The sequence below is a fragment of the Lepidochelys olivacea genome (genome assembly GCF_965140295.1).
Source record: "Lepidochelys olivacea isolate rLepOli2 genome assembly, chromosome: 2".
Classification (NCBI taxonomy): domain Eukaryota; kingdom Metazoa; phylum Chordata; order Testudines; family Cheloniidae; genus Lepidochelys; species Lepidochelys olivacea.
In genome coordinates, this window is record NC_140412.1 from 25360672 (window position 1) to 25380793 (window position 20122).

The 20122-nt window shown below is 40.6% G+C and overlaps 1 protein-coding gene across 4 annotated transcripts in view; it reads left to right on the forward strand.

The window, feature by feature from the left end:
• The window catches only part of ENPP2 (ectonucleotide pyrophosphatase/phosphodiesterase 2), a 107225-nt gene that overhangs the window by 61423 nt on the left and 25680 nt on the right, over positions 1–20122 (forward strand). For 3 of the 4 annotated variants that reach the window (XM_084618825.1, XM_084618823.1, XM_084618824.1), the window contains exons 9-12: positions 4079–4134; positions 9679–9744; positions 10389–10461; positions 19441–19549. In XM_084618825.1, the coding sequence (XP_084474951.1) occupies positions 4079–4134; positions 9679–9744; positions 10389–10461; positions 19441–19549 (304 nt within the window). Of the gene's footprint in view, positions 1–4078; positions 4135–9678; positions 9745–10388; positions 10462–15478; positions 15632–19440; positions 19550–20122 lie in introns of all 4 variants that reach the window. The other variant, XM_084618826.1, reaches the window with a different exon arrangement.

Below are 20122 nucleotides of genomic sequence, written 5' to 3' on the forward strand. Positions count from 1 at the left end.
TACTTAGTCACATAATTATCTCAGTCAGATAAAAGGTGCATGGTAGGGAAGGGGTTGCTGTATATTTTACCTTTTTGGTAGTGGATACACATGAAACAGCTCTAGTTTTAATTCTACATAGTTGTACCAAATTTGAATGCAGATTTACCTCAGAAACCCTGTAAGTTACTGTGCAATCCCCCCCCCCCCCCCCGGGGCCATTTCTTAATGAGAAAGGGATTTCCCACCCAGACATTGCCTCTCCTCAACCACAGATGGTGTATACAGTACCTCTGCTTCTGACCAGAATTTCCCTCCTTGGCCAGCTTGCAGAAGAAGTGTTTGTACAGTGATCCCACAAGAGCCAAAATGCAGTGCATTTACTTTATATTGGCCTTGGCCTAGGATGTGCTTTTGCCCGTACTTTCATAATGCAACAGATACTGGGAAAGCTTTATGAAGTGATTTGGAACTTATTTTTCCACAAAAGATTAAAAATAGATAGATGTTGCACTTTGCTGGCTTTCACAATCTAGTCCAGGAGCCATGCCAATTGATTTTCCTTGTAGTAATGTACATACACAAAGGCAGTATTGTCTAGCAGTTTGACCAGGAGACTAGGGGTTCTGAGGACTCCTAAGTTCTGTTCCTGGGTGCTGCCACTGATGTCCTGTATAACGTTGAACAAGTCGCTTAACTTCTTTGTGTCTACCTACTAATAAAAGGAATAGAGTAATACTGTAATTCAGAGGTGTTTAAAGGCATTAATATATGACCCTGTAAACATGCAAAATCGTTTATCTTTTAAGCTGGATTTGAGTACTGGCTTTTGCACTACAGCTGAATCTTTGGGTCCTTAATACAACAGACTTTTCTGCGCTGTAGAAATTAAACATACTCTAATTCTTGTGATACACAGTAATAGGGAATGCTGGATAATGTTTTAAATGTTGTTCCTCTCTCCTCTGTGCTAGTAGGGTACTTTAATAATATAGACCTACTATAGCTTGCGATACAGGGTGTGGTGTGATGTAATATAAGGTACATGCATGTTACATGATATAGTTTCCACTAGCAGCTAAAACTGGTGTATTTACGTATAACAAATAAATGACTTAAACTCACAAATGATGCTGACCTTGCAAAATCAAACACAGCAAACTGCGGGATAACTGACCTGAACAAACATGCTCGTCACAGAGGATTGTAAAATACATTTAAATTTATAGGTACAGTACAGGGACTTTGAGGTATATAAAACTTTAAAGTTGTGACACAAACCAGTGAGGGAGGATGTTCAAAGATAACCCGCATGCTTTGTTCTCAACTCTTGCTGTTCTGGAGGGAGGGATAGGATGTCAGCCTTATTTTTGTTGTCTACAATTGGCATTTAGGCTAAAATCATTTGTAGTGTCCATTTAATTATATTATGTTATCCATTGGGAGGAGTAGGGGTGGGGGACAATTATATCCTGCTCTTTTAGGGTACTGAATTCGGTCTAATATGTCTGTTGTAATCCTAAACTTGGTTTGGTGTTAAACTGTGCATCTATATGTTACATCTGGATGACCATTGCAGTCTCCTCTTCAGATGCCCTGAAATATTGCTTCCAATTTTTTGTTGTTGTTGTGGATCTTGGCATGAAATTGCATTACGGCAAACTTTTTTTTCCTTTTAGTTCTACAAAAATAAACCAAAGTAGTTTTTCAAATGATCCTATAGTATCTTATTGTCCGTGTAGCATAGAGCTAAATTTATCATGATGGTAGTCTGCCAAGGATAAGAAACTGATTCAGACACCCGCTTCCCTTTCCGTAAGGCATCAGTTCAAATATCGACTGTATGAGTAGTTAGTCTTTAATGACTTCTGAGTGCTCATTGTTTGAGGAGTTGTTGGACTAATTTCAGGTCTACTGAGTCCATGTTCCAATACTAATATAATTGCAGTCTCACCACTGTTAGGTAGGCATGGAGGCAGAACTAGTTCCTCAGCGACAGGACAGGTTGCTCGAGTACAGTGTCGGGAAGCTTGTACTGCCACTGCTCCTGCTACCCTTGTATCTATTCACAGAACAGTTATAATGTAGAGGATTTAACTCTACTGGGCTGTCTCCTGTCACATCTTAAACTCAGTCCAGTAAGGCTGTTCTATGTAGAAGTCTTCATGGACTTCAGTGGGCGTTTCGCACACAGAGGGCTTTCAGACGCAGGCTTCATGTGAGCATAACATTGAAAAGTAGACAGGTCTTATGCATGGAGACTCCTATTCCAAGCAAAACTGTGGTGTTCACAGAACATGCCCTGATCTGTGTATGCCTTTCAGCAGGACTTTTGTAAAGAGGCTGGGCAGAGGATCAGAATTAAAACCAACTATCAACATCTCGGCTGATACGCAGGATGCCTTGGCAATGTGTGCCAATCCTAATAATTAATCTGTCAAAGCTACTTCCATTTTACTAGCTTGGTCAGAAGGAGGGTGTCTCTTGGGGCATGTGCTTAGAATCACTACCTAGAAATATGACAGGTTTCAGAGTAGCAGCCATGTTAGTCTGTATTTGCAAAAAGAAAAGGAGGACTTGTGGTGCCTTAGAGACTAACAAATTTACTTGAACATAAGCTTTTGTGAGCTAGAGCTCACTTCATTGGGGTCATGGTTAATTTCAGTAGTAATCATAATTAGGATTGGTACATAGCTTTAGCTACTGTTGGAGGACTTGATTGATCTTTATTTTCTGGCCAACAACTGTAAACAAACAGTAAAAGAAAGAAAGAAAAACTTGAGAAATAAGGTTTGGAGGCATTGAGGGTGCAGAGATCAACTATGGAGCTTTCCAAGGGGAGAAAAGTGGATTGAAGGGAGGAGTGAAGGTGCTTATTAATATCATCGTGTAATGAGAACAATATATCTAGGTTAAATGTTTATTAACAGTCTCAAATATAAAAATCTCCATTTTCATAGCACTTAAACACTTCATTAAATTAGTTCAGTTAAGACTAAAGTAAGATGTGTGTAGAAAATTCAGGATGTGGCTGTGGAATAATTCATGCACAGGCAGCTGTCTAGAAGATGATGATGATGAACATATATTGACACAGAAGGTTCCAAGTTAAGAGGTATTTTCCAATACGTGACCACTGGAAGCTATTTATTTCTTGTTCAGCCAAAGTGTGTGGGTTTTTTTGTTTTTGTTGAAGAAAATCTTCCAAGCATGTCTTCTAGTTTTGAGTAACAAATTTTTGACAAAAAGAAAAGGAGGACTTGTGGCACTATAGAGACTAACAAATTCATTTGAGCATAAGGTTTCATGAGCTACAGCTCACTTTGGATGAAGTGAGCTGTAGATCACGAAAGCTTATGCTCAGATAAATTGGTTAGTCTCTCAAGTGCCACAAGTACTTCTTTTCTTTTTGTGGATACAGACTAATATGGCTGCTCCTCTGAAATTTTTGACAGTTGTTTGCTAAATTGGTGTTCTCCCAGTTTTGATCAGAAAGAGGCCAAAATGGGATATTGCTGTCCTTTGATGGCTAGAAGTGCCTCATGTAGGCCACGCAGCTACATCACTTCCTGTGAAAGAGGAGTAATGGAGATTTAAGGTGAAATGGAAGAAAAGTATAAAATGACCCTCCACGTGGCTGCAGGACAAGGTGGGTGAGGTAATATCTTTTATTGGACCAACGTGAGGGGGAGAGAGAGACCAGCTTTTGAGCTTACACAGAGCTCTTCTTCATAATTCCCAGACCTGAAGAGGAGCTCTGTGTAAGCTCAAAAGCTTGTCTGTCTCTCTCTCCAACAGAAGTTGGTCCAATAAAAGATATTACCTTACTAATTCTCCCTCTCTCTCTCATATCCTGGGACCACTTGGCTACAACACTGCATACCTCAACATGGCTGACTAAAGAATAATTCACTTCCCCAAAATCTGTATAGAACAGCATGTCTTCTTACAAATGCTCAAATTTGAAATGGGATTCTAAAGGCTACACTTTACTTCCTTGTTTATAGTTGGAAAACGTTTTGAAAAAGTTTGCTTTAATTTTCTTTTTTTAAATCAAGACTTGAGTACTATTATAATCCTTTTATATTTTCCTCATTAGATATGGATTACTGCTACCAAGCAAGGGGTGAAAGCTGGGACATTCTTCTGGTCTGTGTAAGTGACCTTTATTTCTGAAGACCTGTTGCAAATAATTCAGACTTAATTTGGTGTAAGTAAATGTTCATTAGTTTCCCTGGCTCTAACATTCAATAGCTTCCCAGCCAAAGAAAGCTTAAAACCCCACCCCATTTCCCACCCCCCACTGTGGTTTCTTTATAATTTTGTTAAATAATATATTACAATATGACATTTACCTTGGTCCAGAGCCTGATGACTTCTTTGTGGAGGGCTCCTGAGTGGAAAATAAGTGTGGTTATGTTGTTAATTGTATTGCTCAACTTTAGCTAAAAGTTATCTGGCAGCTTAGTCTCAGGCCATGTCTAGACTATGGGTGCTACAGTGGTACAGCTACGGCACTGTAGTTATATCTCTGTAAATGCCTGTTGTGTGGTGTTTTTTGTTTTGTTTTGGTTTTTTCCCCTCTGTTGCTGTAGGAATTCCAGTTTCCCATAGCTAGCTCAAGGGAAGTAGTCTTGTCAACCTCGCTGCGTCTACACCAGGTATTAAGTTGGCAAAGCTACAGGGCTCAGCTGTGTACATCTTTCAGACCCCTGAATGTCATAGCTATGCAACCTAACTTTTAAGTGTAGACCAGGCCTTAACAGCAACATACTCTTTTAGCCCTTGGATGCAGAAGAGAAGAGTGAGGGGGGATTTGATAGCACCCTTCAACTACCTGAAGGGGGGGTTCCAAAGAGGATGGAGCTTGGCTGTTCAGTGGTGGCAGATGTCAGAACAAGAAGCAGTGGGATCAAGTTGCAGTGGGGGAGGTTTAGGTTGGATATTGGGAAACACTATTTCACTAGGAGGGTGGTGAAGCACTGGAATGGGTTCCCTAGGGAGGTGGTGGACTCTCCATCTTAGAGGTTTTTAAGGCCTGGCTTGACACAGCCCTGGCTGGGATGATTGAGTTGGGGATTGGCCCTACTCTGAGCAGGGGGTTGGACTAGATGACCTCCTGAGGTCCCTTGCAACCCTGATATTCTATGTGAGGGTGTTTATAGGAGCCTCTTCTGCCCTCCTGCCACTTACAGCATTTGGCATGATGAAAATGTGCCAGCGTTGCAGCCTAACGAATTCAGACATTTCCCCCTCAAATGAAACAATTTGTCTTTTAAAAATGACCATGTTTTGGATGAATACCCTCTTCCCCTTGCTCCAATCCAGAAGACAATTCTGAGGTTTACTGCCTAATCCTGCATTCAGCCAGCCATCTTTCTATCTGAAAATGGCTGGATATGTATCATTTCTGAGCTCTGAAAGATTACTAGAGGGAAGTGAGATCACCCCATTTTCTTCCTTCTGACAAACTTTGGCAGCAGAGATCCTGTTGTGGAACTCCTTGCTGGAAGAGAGCAGAGTATGTTTAGCTCAAAGTATTAAATGGATCTTTTTCTTTTTCTTTTTTTTTTTTGATAAAGCCTTCCACCAGAATTATGCTCTTGAATATCACAGTGATATGTGCTATTGTGATGAAATGGGAATTTTCTGTAATCTTTTTTTTTTTTTTTTATGAATCCTGTGTGTGCTTCAGTTTCCCCCTGTACTTTGCATTGCTACCCAGTGGGGGCTAACGGGTTAAATCTGCTTTTGGGGCAGTGCAGGAGGCATGAAGTATGTGTGCTGCCTAGATGTCTGGGGTGGACTTACTGGGTCATTAAAGGATTGGTGGAGGCTAACCGATGTCAATGGAATATCTGGGAAGACCATGGAAACTCCTGGTGGACAGCACATTGACACCTAGCAATCAATAACAAAGAGGAAGGAGGCTTTCTCCCCACCTCTCAGCAGGAAGGCTGAGCAGAGGCTAGCTCGAGAACAAAGGTCTGAGAGGTGACAGGCTGGAGAGTTGATGTTCGGGAAAGGCTGGACTGCTGTCACTATGGACAGACAAAGGGACACAGAGATTGAAATGGAGTCCATAGCAGCGTGGCTCGCAGATTGCTCAGGTGTCGCTGGATGGACTCTGCTTCTCTGTGTTAAGGACTTCCAATGCTGTCTTCCAGTTGACTCATAAACCCTGCTTTGTTTTGGAAAGGCTGTCTGGTGTAACTGCAAATACTTGCTGAGGTGCCTGTGTCCCTGAAGAGAGTAAAAGTTTCTGACTGGGGTATGTCTTCCCTGCCAACATCAAAGCGCTGCCGTACCTGGCTGTGTAGTTGCAGCACCAGCGTTGGGAGAGAGCTCTCCCAGTGCTTTTAAAAAAAACCACCCCCATGAGGGGAGTAGCTACCAGCGTTGGGAGCACTGTCTACACTGCCACTTTACAGCGCTGAAACTTGCATCGCTCACGGAGGGGGGGTGTTTTTCACACCCCTGCAGTGTAGACCAGGCCTAGGAGTCTCTCAGGTGGTGTTGGGCAGAGCTCCTGGTGTGAAGCAGGAGTCATGAAGCTTAGAGATTCAGTCTCTGAGGTGATGAGGCTGCAGAGCCTACTCTTAAGAAAGAATGAGACCCCTTGGTCCAAGAGGCTGTGTAAAAGCTAGGGCGTATCACAGATCCTGTGGATCTGTGACCGCTATGAAAATGTCTGTGATAGACAGAAGCTCCCACTGCCATACCCCCACCCCTAATCTGCATGAGTTCTAACTTGCTGGTTTAGGAGCAAGGGACCTCACTTACTTTCCTTGTCTGTTAAGAAAATATGCTACCACTACATAGTCATGCTGGGCATGGTGACTAATGGTTTTAAGTAATTCACATTATTTAGAATCTATTATGTGGTTTCATAGTTAAATGCGAACTTGAAATAATTCTGGAAGTAGGGATTCAGCCACTGTATGTCTGAAGAGTGTGTATACTCCCCAGAATTATAGCACGTGCACTTTGGGCCCAGAATTAATGTTGTTGTTTGAGAATTTGTAAGATGTCCCTTAAGAAATTTAGCAAACCCTTTATTATTCCCAAATGACTTACATAATGGAGTGATGTAGACTCTTCGAACTTACCATATAGTTAAACTCACTATGTTTTGAGGAATAATTTTTTTAGGATGAATGGTAATTTTTTTCCCTCTCCATTCTTCGTAAATGGAATTTACTTGTACAGGAGAAGCTGGTGAATATTTTACTACAGAAAATTCCATGATTAACTGCCCACTTTCAAAGTGGCTTCCATCACCTATGGTGGACTTTGACAGCATAGGGGGACAGCCATGTAGTGAAACCATGAGCCAAAAAGAGAGATGCTGCTTTAACAGTTAGTGTCTGGTTCCAGATTAAGTTAAACTATTATGCGCTAGCCATAATTGGGTGATCATTGTCCTGTAGTGACACCATGCACAGTTAAGGCTGTTTGGGTGTCTGACTTGTGCATTTCCATACTTTAGAATGTTGGGATTTCTTTTAAACTTAATCCAGGAAATTCAGAGTTAAGATTTGTAATGCTTGTTTTTGTGATAAACATTGGAGGGATGTAATTTATACCCTTAAATTACCAATGTATGTTCTCAGTCTTAACTCCAGTTTCATATAGCTTTTTGTCTTGAACACAGAAAGATGACATTTTTAAAGATTAACAACTCTGTTTAAAAATTCTGCTTCTTCTTCTTCTGTTTCTTGTAGATATTAGTCTCACCACCCAACTGGGAAGTCTCAGTATTCTTAAGGAGGTTTTAGCAGAATAAGAGTTTCAAAATTGAGCGTCATGATGCTGATTGAATGACTGGCATTCTAAATGTATATGTAATTTTAGCGCCCTCGTGGCCAAGATGGAGTCTGCTCTGCAGGCAACTCTGGCCAAGAGAAGGCATGCGCAGGAATGCAGCAGGGAAAGTCCTTTCCACCCCAGGGGCACCTGTTCCAAACCCCCCAGAATGAACGCACACACCCACCAGAAGAGTACAATGAATATAGGAAAGGGAAATATTTATTCACAGAGGGATGGCGGGGGGAAACAGGGGGAATTATATGGGGAGCAATAAAACAGGGTTGCATTCAATACAAGGCCCCATAGGCCCAGTGGTACCACAATCTGGAAGGGCAGACACCGAGCAATGTGTTTGCACGCAGAGTTCAAGAGTCTTGGGCAAAGTTCCAGTCCAGTGGTGAGTCTTGGGTGCTCTTGGTCATATTCAACACCAGTAAACTTTCCCCAACAAACCACTCCGAGCTCTCTACAAAGCCACACAGAGCGACAACCTCCCCACTTAACTAGCTAACAGCCTCCCTCTTTATTCCCAATGCAAGGTCACAAGCCCCAGTACTCACAGCCTCATGCAGCTCTGGGCAGCAGTGATACTGGGTCCAGCTCCAGTTTGTCCTTCTCGGCTGATTCCTCCCCGGCACCGTGCTCCTCCTGGCTCCGGTCCTGGGGTGTCCCCGATGGGCCGCTCTGTTCTTCCCAGGCTTCATGCAGGTTCTTGGCTGCTTCCCTCTGTGACGGCCTGCTTGCTGCAGCCTTTCTGTCCAGAGCCACACACTGACACTCCCCTCTCTCTCTGCTCCTCCTGCCCCCAACAGCACTTCCTCCTTCTGGAACAATCAGCACTTCCCCCTTAGGAAAAAGATTTAAAGGGCCATGCTCTCTGAACCCCAAGGGGGTTACATATCTGTGTGAGAGAAACTGGTTTATACCAATTTAAGACCTGATTCAGTTCCTACCAAAGTCAATGTGAGCCTTTCTAATAACTTCATAAGAGTGGCCACTCTGGGTCAGACCAAAGGTCTATCTAGCCCAGTATCCAGTCTTCCAACAGTGGCCAATGCCAGGTGCCCCAGAGGGAATGACTAGAACAGGTAATCACTAAGAGATCCATCCCCTGTCGCCCATTCCCAGCTTCTGGCAAACAGAGGCTAGGGATACTATCCCTCCCCATCCTGGCTAATTGCCATTAATGGACCTATCCTCCATGAACTTATCTAGTTCTTTTTTGAACCCTGTTATAGTCTTGGCCTTCGCAACATCCTCTGGCAAGGAGTTCCATAGGTTGACTGTGCGTTGTGTGAAGAAATACTTCTGTTTGTTTGTTTTTTTAAACCTGCTGCCTATTAATTTCATTTGGTGACCCCTAGTTCTTGTGTTCTGAGAAGAAGTAAATAACACTTCCTTGTTTACTTTCTCCACACCAGTCATGATTTTATAATATCCCCTTAGTCATCTCTTTTCCAAGCTGAAAAGTCCCAGTAGTAGTGGGAGCAGATCATGTAAATGCTACTAATGTGAGTAGTCCTTACTTAGGCTGGCAGTACTGTTGACTTCAGCAGAACTATTGTTATGAGCAAGGACTGCTCACATGAATAAAAGTTTACAGGAATGGGTCCTTATCCACTGCTACATAGGATAGTAGAAAAATGAACTGTTTCCTTGAGAGTGGTGGCTCAAATGAGAGAGAGATTAATCAGACTATCTTTTCAGTATAATACATGGTTGCAGAAGATGAGCAATAACTTGAGCTGCAAAATGGGAATGAAATTTGAACTCTAATGAGCAAAAAAAAGAAGATTGGCTGGTCCATGATAGGTCCAGATCATAGGATACCTAATGATTATCTTCTCTGTATACAACAATAACTAAACCTATTTTTCTTTTGTGGTCTAGTGTCATCCCCCATGAACGCAGAATATTAACAATACTGCAGTGGCTAACCCTACCAGACAATGAAAGGTAATTCATGTAGTGTTCCTTTTTTTGTAAACTTCCAACTTGCCTTCTCTTTAAAAGTAGCTGGAGATGCAGAAACAGCTGGAATATTTGTATTAAAAATTATTCTTGCCAGCATTCAGTATCACTATTCGTTGATGCTCTTAGCTTTTAACCAGCAGTGTTTCAACCCTCCTCAAAAAACCTCTGATGCAAATGTCCTTTAATTATTGGGGAACATTTAATTACATGGATTAATGTTGGCCGTTTTACGCTACTTAATCTAATGTGGCTTAATAAACTTCTAGGCAGTGGTAAATGCAGAAGCTGCACTCTGAAGCTTGGGAAAATGTTAAGATCTTAATTGTGTTTTTTATTACACAAGTTCTCACATGCTGCAGGCTGCATAGCCCATGTGAGCTGATATCATGATCTCTCCTTCATACAGAACGAAGGGAGAGTGAGCGTCCTCAGACTGTGTGCTCTGTTATCTAATGAAGTTCTGGAGCAACTAATTGCTTGATCACACTTTGGAAAACATCTGACTGAGCAACAATTTTTTTTACATACGGCAAACAATATTTGAAAGGCTGACTTAGCATGACCTGGCAATTTCTTCTTCTTTTGTGTTTGAAAGCAGACTATTCTGAACAAAATCTTTCTTTCAGGCCTTATGTTTATGCTTTCTACTCTGAACAACCAGATGCTGCTGGTCACAGATATGGTCCTTTTGGCTCTGAGGTTAGTATAGCTTTTTCCTGTGTAAAAGTTACACATCTCAAGGATCAACCATGACATCTATGGAATATTTGCTAACACTTTACTCCTGAGCTGAGGCGGCTTTCTTATCTCGAAGTGCTCTTCCTATCTGTCAGAAAGGGAAGACAATTGGCTAAAATAAACAAGAACTTATGACCAAGGGTCATCTGACGTTAAGAGAACTGTACCTGTGGTCTAGAAGCCCTCTGTGTGATATGAATAATGAAATGTATAAAGTTCACATTATGGATGTAGGTATGTGCCTGGCAAAGGTTTCAGATGTGAAATTAGCTGGTATAACAGGACAATTTAGTGCTCCTTAATCAATTTACCCTTCTTAAAAAAATATACCCTATATGAGAGAGGCAGAAAAGGATATTTGTTTCTCTGGTATGTTTCCTTGGGGGAAAGGAGAGGGTGAATATTTTTTTTTCAAAGTTGACAATCTGAAGGAGCCTGGATAATAGTCTGTTCTAGAGTTGGAAAACCGTGGCTTTCAATATTCGGTCTATGAACAAGCGGTTTGGTTAGCCCTGCCAGTACTGTTCCCTCAGAAATGGACGTAGGAGTCCTAACAGCATGAGATAGGGAGTTTAAAATCCATCACTTCCCAGAGGTGCTTAAAGCACCCTCCTCTGTTTTGTCCACCAGTGTGGGCTCAGGAGTGGTGACAAAGTGTTCAGAACTCACATGAATTGCACTGGTTACTTACCAAATTACTACATCTTTCAAGAACACCCAAAAGCTTGTACAGGAGCGTGTTATCTTGGGGATGTGGAGAGGCAATATTTATTCTACACCTAAATATTTAAACACTTGGCAGTTCATCTTGGACACTTTACTCAGGCAAAACTCTCACTGAATTCAGTGCAAATTGTGGAAGCAAAGATCAAACTCTTAAAATTAAGACTAAACGTATACACTTCCTTTTTAAAGGAAACATTTATAAAAGCAACAGCACTTAAAATTTTGGAGCTATTTCAGGTACCTGCACTTCTTGCGGCTACCAACAAAGTGCTTTCAGCAACTTATGTCTCACAATGCACTCAAGGGGTGCATATGTCCAGTATAATCTCTCAACCTGTTTGCATAAAATCCTTGTATCTATTCCTGTTAGAGATGGGAGCACTCGGAAACTATCCTTTAAAACACTTTAGAATGTCCAGGGTTCCATTTCAACTTAAGTGTTAACCTCTTCTCATTTATTCCTTCAGTAATTTTCCATAAAAATCTCTAAACTCTGAAAAATTTCTCTCTGTGTTCCCTTCCCTAATATCAGTCATGCCTTTAGATGAAGGCAATATCTCTGCTGGAACAGTTGGATACAGATTCATAAGAAATAATATATGCATGTGATTAAAAGTAATTGTGAGCCATTATTAATAAATCACTATGCACCAGCAATGTCATCAGTGCTGTGCCAGGTAGAATAAAGATTCTCTGGTCCAAATAACTTACCGTCTAAAATCTATAAGTCAAATACTTGCTAAAAAGGGAAGAGTTCTGTTTGACTGTCTGTCTGTGTCTTCTCATGGTTGGCATTAATGGGCGAATGGGAGTGTGACCTCCAGTCAAGTGACGTAGCTATGCTATTTGAAATACTAGGACTAAGTCTTGGCAGGTTCTGAAATAATTCAAGCCTGGTTCTTATACAGGTGAACTGCCATTGATGTTTTATAGTACCTTTGCCTATAACAAATTATGTAATTACACACAATATAGGACTGAATATAGTGCATCAAACTAAAAGAAAACAGTAACTTTAGAGTGTAGCTTTCTACAGAACAGAGACACTTTCTCATATCTTTTCACTGAGGTAAAGTGAAATTTGAGGATGAAATTGCATATGTTCTTCAAATATGAGCTCTAAATAGGCTCTTTGGACAAGTTCTCTTGGGGTCTAATGCTATGAGGTGCTTAGCTCAGTCACTGGGAGTTGAGATTTTCAGTACCTTGTGGGATTAAGATGTTTCCCAGAGGTCAAGTTTCTAGCTAACCCTTACTCTATGCAATGTAGAACATTAATTGGGTCTTTTTAGAAAATGGGAAAAAAATAGTCTTAGAATTCTTCTGGATAGCTATCTAAAGTCTAGCCTGGAATTATACGACTAACGAAAAAACCTCTCTTAAATCACCCTGCTTTAAATAACTTCACACCAAATTGACTTTCATTGAATGGAGAACAGGCTGTTTAATGGATGAACATATTTCTGTTCCCAAATTTACAAAGAAGACATGATTTTGTAAATGTGGATTTAAAAACAAACGTGCAGCTGTCTAAGACTTGCTAGGGTCATGATTTCAGGAGGGAGGAGCTAGAAAGTATTATGTTTATCTTGATGCTCTTTCCCCTCCGGCCTCCCCCCCCCCCCAGTTTCTGGGAGCTATGAACATCTCATAAATCATCTGGGAAGGAAGCCCTCAGTGGGACCTCTCTAAGCTGCTTCCTTAGTAATGGGAGCTGGACATCATTTTTCTTTGTACAGGACTGGCAGCACTTAGACACTTGGAATGGTTCTGACCAGTTTTTCCTCTGTGGCAGCTGAGCAACACACTGGAGCTTGTAAGCAAGCTCTTGAAAATTGTGTAGTATATTTAAGAGGTGTGTTGTTTTTTTTTTTTAAGTGAAAATCTCCTTATATTAAACTCTTCTTGCCTCATACTCCCTAAGTTCAGGAGCAGCTTCACTGCTGACTTCTCTAGATGGAGAGAGGGGGTGGGGAATTCAACACACCTCTTGCAATGTCGAGTGGATGTTTAGCATAATTTACTAACTCACTAGCTATAAAATTATGATGTCTTTTATTTTAAAAAGACTTGATCCTGCCTGGTGCTGCTCATTTTTAACTCCCAGGGACTTCAGTTGATGCTCAAACCTTGCAGGAAGTGCTCAATGCTCTATACATTGAGGGCACAGTACATTAAAATTTAGGAATAAAAAGGAGAAGTACTCAAAATTTATGGGTGAAATTTTGGTTCCACTGATTGAAGCCAACAGAACCAGGATTTCGCCCAATAAGTTGACTACAATAACTTGCAGTATGTTTTATTTATTAGGTGTTTCAGTGTAACGTTGTTTTTAATGAGACCTTCACAAACAGCTCTTTTGAACTAGGAAGATGGTTATAAAGCTTCACTTTATTTTCGGAATGTATTGATGGGAAATTTAAAATGTGTGCCTGCCCTTGGTTATTTCCGCAATTCTGTTTTTTCTTTTCCCTTCTGTGCTTCTGCAGTGACACTGATGGGTTGTCCTTCTGGGTCGAGAGGCAGAGCTTTGGCTGGCTAGTTCCCACCTTTTGTTATGTCTAGAAAGGGGGGATGGATTTGTTCATCTCCTTCCTGAGGGGCCCCTTACTCCCCAAAAGAGAAATAACCCTATTCTGAATCTTTTCAAGTGAGGCTAAGGTTTGGCTGGTTAACAAGAACTTGGCTTTTATTTCTGGCTAACTTTGAAAGAAAAAAAATATATTTAAAAAGTATATAAATATACATACTGCTGTAAGTGCTCTAAATAGATCAAAACCTGTCATGCCTAAACTCTGTTCCTGCTGCTCCTCTAACATGCTGTCTTGAGACAGCTCTTCTAAGTGTTCAAAATATCTAGGTTTCTTGCACTGGCCAGTGTGTGTCTGGCACTGTCAAGCTCTGGCTGAGTTTATTCAGGGACAGTGTAAAATGAGAATCCTTCCTTTCCCTGCTGCTCCTCTCATCAGGATTGCACAAAGCTTGAAACATTTTAAAAAGAAAACTCTGGTGCTGCTTTATTAAAATGCCTTTCTGGAGAGAGACGAATGAGACTGGACTAGAATCTCCTTTCCAGCTGCTTGCCTTGGAAGCAATGAAACAGCATGGCAGATGGTAACACTTTTTTGTTTGTTTGTTTTTTCTTTCCCCTCCATTCATACAGCTCTGTGACTGAACAACAGAGAAACTGGCTAAGTAGACAGAAGTAAATATGATTATAAATCACTGACTTTCCTCAAGCCCATATAGCAGGTTCCATTTTCTCCTACCTGCTGACTTAGCTGTATTATCTCCCTGTAGGTGTCCTCTCACACTGTTCACAGATGGTCCTAAGCGGTGCTGAGAATCCACAACTCCCATGAAAATTAATGGAAGGTGTTGGTGCTTAGCACCTCTCAGGTGCAGAACAGGCCAAAATTGAGAGCTGTGCTTGGCAACCCTGCGTATCTTTAAAGTGGGGCTTATTGGAAAAAGGAACACTGGGCCCTTCCAGTCCCTTCTTCTGTATCATTCATACACAAAAACGAATAAACCCATTTCAAGTGACTTATTTTAATAGATAATGTATTGCTCACAAAAGGTGCCATATTGACAGCTCTGGAGACTGATGTCCTCAATTTATCCATACAACTAGTACAGGGCAGTCAGCAACAATGCCATTTTCTCTCTCACTGCCCTTAACAAATTATTAGATTATTCAGAAGGTGCAGTCTCCATGTTGGTTCAACCCTGCACTCTTTTTCCAAGATTGTCAGTGTGGTGGCTTTGTAGTGCACAGATGCTTCCAGCAGAAGTGGTAACCGGCAAGTCAAATGTTCCATGTTTCATTAAGATTCCCCAAACACAAGAATTTGCAAAAAAAAAAAATTACACCACTAGAAATGTGAAGCTGATACTGTTACATATTTTGTGTATTTATTTGTATATTTTGTGAATTGAATTACACTTGGAGAGAAATACTCATAACACTACAGTACGTATTCATAAAAATTGGCCTGATTGACCGTCTCCTGAAATACCAATTTCATTTGCTCTTATGTTAGTTGCTTGAGTAACTGCTATCCCACTTTCAAGTACAATTTAGTGAGTTCCTCTGTAGAGAGACCTCTAAATTGTCCCTTTCTAACTCCTATATTATTGAAGAAGCATTGATCTTCATGCTCCTCAATTTGATGATGCAGGTCACTGTAGTATCTGATGCTAGCTGAGTCAGGATTTCTCTGAGTCCAGACATCTCTCTCCGCCAGTACAGGAGAGTAGTTATGGCTCACCTCTTACTCCGCCTAAGAGACCTAAGAGAAAAATTACTCCTAAGAGGAGACAGGAAAGACGAGTTGCATCTCCAAAGAAAAGAAGAAAAGTACATAGAGTGGATCAGTATTCTGCGGAATCCCGTCGGAACAAAGTAAGTTTACCTGTGTTCCAAAACTTTGTGACAGAAGTGTCAGTTTGAGGCTCTTATGTAGCTTAATTTTTGCAACTTGGACTCCCTTCCATATTTCAGTTTGGGAATTCCGAGACAGACTTTCTATAACTGTACTGAAAGATCACTGCTGGCAAAGCAGCCAGGATATATTGAGTCTTTTGGGAACTATGTTCTTCCTATTTTATACTCTGTTCACTGTAGGGAAAGCCTCTTTAGGACCTTTTAAAAATCCATCAAACGAAGGGAGCATGAAACAAATCTCTGGGAAGATCTTATCAGCAACACCAAGCCATAAGACTTCATCATGAGTCTCACAACATTGGGTGTCCTTCTTTAAGCCCCATTTCCTGGTATCAAGTGATTATGTGAGAATCTTTTTCTTTTTCTTTTCTTTTCTCTTTTTTTTTTTTCTTTTCAAATAAAACCAAGTTTCTAGTCTTCATGGCACTGGAGAAAAGTTGAAAATTGACCTGAGTGTAATCTGAAGGGTCAAAAGCCAGATGGCGCGCACACAAATATCTCATTGGCTAAAAAATCTTGAGACTTTTGGGGGGAGGTGAGACGGGAGGAAGGGCATGTAAATCATGATTTTTTTGAACCCATGGTTTTGGGTCTGGCGATAATGCCTTATGATGGTACTTAAGTCTCTGTCTTCAAAAAGGTCAAAGTTGGAGGTTGCTTCCCCAGGAAAAGATTTAGAGAGAGGAGAAAGATGATCCTTAATAAATGAAATCTCTCCACCTGCCACTAATTGACAACTTGGGAAGGGCTGTGGATCACTTCAGCATCCCTTCCATTCAGGGATTTTAAAGTAATTGTAACCCAGTTCATGGGGCCTAAAAATATCTCCTGTGGGATCCAAGCAAAAATCTTGACAGTGTATTTTCAAAGAAGAGCAATAGAAACTCTTCCCAGTAGCTTTCAATTCTTGATTTTAAAAAAAAATATAGTTCTGAAATTAATCAGGCATTCTGAGACTCCTCCTGGAATTGGGGGGGGGGGGGGGGGGGAGGAATCAGTCATCAAGAGTAAAACTGCCATTTCGCACGATACCTTGAGCATTGATAGTCTACTCAAGAGGAAGGCTGATTATCTGTTTACATGAATGAAACAAACTATACAGGAGTTCCCCTTTCAGAGTAGTTTGCTAATTCAAGGTCCTACTGTTTTTGGCATAAAATATGTTCTAGGTGGGCTAATAGTGAGAGTACATGTATCCATCTCCCTTTCTCTCACCCCCCCCACCCACCCGGGTGGCTTCTCTTCTCTGGATGAATATTTCATCCAAAGCTTTTCCATCCATGCAAATCTACATGGAAACCCAGTTGTGGATTTCTCACTAAACCTTCAAAAATCTCAGATTATTCTAGCACAAATTATCATCCACATCCAGTGCAAATTAACCCTTTAGTGCCAGTATTTGTTTATGCCCATTGACCGCAATGGGATGCACCACAAGACTAGGAGTTAAATCCTTTCCTCTCTTCATACGTCAGCATCAGGTTACAATAGTTCTTCTTCAGAAGGAAAACTCATGCTAAAACCTATCTAGTAACACTGGTCTGCATTTCTCAGTTTCATACTTGATCCTCTTATAATAATGTCAGTTGTTTCTTTCGGTGGCATCTCAGATATCCACACCTGTCTTGGAAAATAAAGCTTTCCATACAACTTGACAAAGATCTGAGGTAGTGGAGATCAGCATGTGATCTGAGCAAAGGTACACATGAGACTTATTATTTCACTGATAACTCCTTGGAGGTTACATCTGGACAAGAACATGGGTCTCAGGGCAGTCCCACATCCACGTAGAGTATCCTCACGTAAACGTATTAATGACATTCAGTATCGACCTTACTCCATTTCAGAAATAAACAGAACTTTTTAAATGAGAACCCAGTGAGAATAATGGGGGTGAAGGAGCTAAATTGAGGTTCTCTGGCTCTGATCATGTGAAATAGTGTGGGGTTTTTTTGTGGTGGGTGTGTGTGTGTGAGGGGGAGAAGAGAAGGGTGGTGTGTTTTGCTTTGTTTTATTTTTGTTTAAAACTCAATTAGTTTGTTTTCATGGTATCAAAAACATCTTTGCAAATCCCCAGCTGAAATTTGGTGGATATAGAACTTTAGAAAAGTACTGTGATTTGTGGTTCCTTATCACATATGGAAATACTATTGCTCTATTTTAAGAACAGCATAAACCTGTTGCACAAGAAAATCCTCATGTGAAATCCAGGAGGATTTGCAGTTCCCAGCTTTCCTAACTGCAGAGTTACCATTTAGAGGCTGAAAGAAAAGTCTTAATTTCCTTATGTGATGCATGAGATACAATTAGAGCTGACTGAAAAACGGACTTTCCAATCCATGGGGAAAATCTGAGATTTTTAACAGTGGGCTTTTGTCGCAGTTTGGGACAAAAAGTCAAAATAGTGCAATTTTTCATGGAACGAAAAGTTCTGTAAAATGTTCATTCAGAATGTTTCATCATTTTTGACTGAAACTAAATGTTCATATTTTCCTGAATAGGAGCTTTTAGTTTCCGAATCTTTTCTCTCTGCCTGAGCTGCTACAATGTCTCATGGGAATTGTAGTTCTGGGTTCTTCCTGCTCCCCAGCTGGATTCTATCTCCTGTGATTCACAGCTGTTTCTCCCTGTGGCAGAGTCGCCATTGTGCCTTGTATGAGTTGTAATTTCCTGTCTTACCTTGATTATTTTCAGAATCTACAACTCCACAAGGTGGGTGACAGTTCGGGCAGAAGGGGAGCTTGCAAAACATTTAGATTAGGGTCAGGTTGACTTTTGTAAGCAGAAATTTCCCTTGGGAAACGGTTGAAATCTACCTTTCCGAGTCAAGATTTTGACAAAATTCTGTTTTCCTATAGGAGAATTGTTTTTTGTTCCAAATGTTTTAACTGATCCAGTTAAATATGCACATATGAGAAATTGAGCATATTGTGACAAACAGAAATGTTGTCTGTCTCTCTCTTTTTAATAAACTGTCCTTTATCTAAAATGTATGGAAATTCCAAGTATTTATCTTCTAATAAAAAAAAAAAAGTGCATTCGCTTCTGTTCCTGCTCAGAATTGTAACTTGTCTGCATGTTGTCATAATTTTGCCTTTTTATAAAATAAAAAATAATATATTTATACCATTTTAGCTCTGGGCATCCTTTTTCAAAATCTTGCCAGAATTGTCACTTGATCCTTTAGAGACCTTGGATATTCAGCTGAAGCTGCCTTTTCTTCCTGCTACTTATAATGGAAGGCTAAGGGCAGCCATTCTAGCACCAGATACCTCCTGGAGCACCCTTCGCAATGGCTTGGGATTTTCATATGAACACTGAGATTGAAGCTATGTACCACGACTACGTAGTTGGTGTTCGGAAAAACTGAAAAGCTAAAGTCCATTGGAAGAACAGCATTTAAATGAGTTCTTTCCCCCCGCATCTCCCCCAATCATATGCATTTTTCTAATTTAGTAAATCTTTGCATTTACCATATGTTTAGGGGTTCTGTTGGAGGGGTAGGAATAGGATCAATGATTTCTTGCAGTCATCCAACAACATCCCAATAGAAGACTTTTTTTGTATCTTTCCCTCGAGGAAATCAAATCAAGCTCATAGGAAAGGAGATGACGATTAGGTCAGGGTGATAACTACTCAGCCAAGGATCTGCCTTTTGATCTGGAAAGTTAACCTACAAGAATTTTGCTGAGGAAGCTCCACCTATAGTGAAAGAGAGAGCATTGCAATGGTGATTAACTTCCTTTCTTTCTGCAAACTTTGTATAGATGATAAATCCCCTAAGGGATATTGACAAGACTTTAGGACAATTAATGGATGGACTGAAGCAGCTGAAACTACATCGATGTGTCAATGTTATCTTTGTTGGAGACCATGGTAAAAACTCTTACTTGTCCTTTCTTAGTATGTAAATATGGATAGAAACTGATGATTGAGCAATTTCCAGAGCTTCACTGTGCTTAAAGTTATACACACAACAAATACTTTACTGGATCGGAGCCTAAACGAACATCCTATTTTTAAAAATTCTTTTTAAAAGGAAAAATATTTATTCACAGGACACTGACAATGTAAGCCCAACTTTTAATTTGCCTGATGATTACCTTGTGGAGGAATTCCTTCTTATTTTAACTATTTGGTTAACTATTTGCACATTCATTCAGAATTAAGCCTGTTTGTATTTTGGGGTGTAACACACAAATAATGTACAATATCTCCTACCTGCTCCCTAGCAAGTGTGAACAGCTGCAGTCTGTCCCCATGTCTCTCGTTTTGTTTTATTTATTTATTAAAAGTAGGTTAACTGGAAAAGAAATGGTGTAGAAGCCTCATCCCCTTTTTAATGACTGTAGGAGTAGAATTTTGGAACAGTAAGTTTCCATGGCAATTAGGAGTGCAGCTGGTCACATACAGAGGAACAAAGTTGGGATAGTTATGAGGGACTGGGCC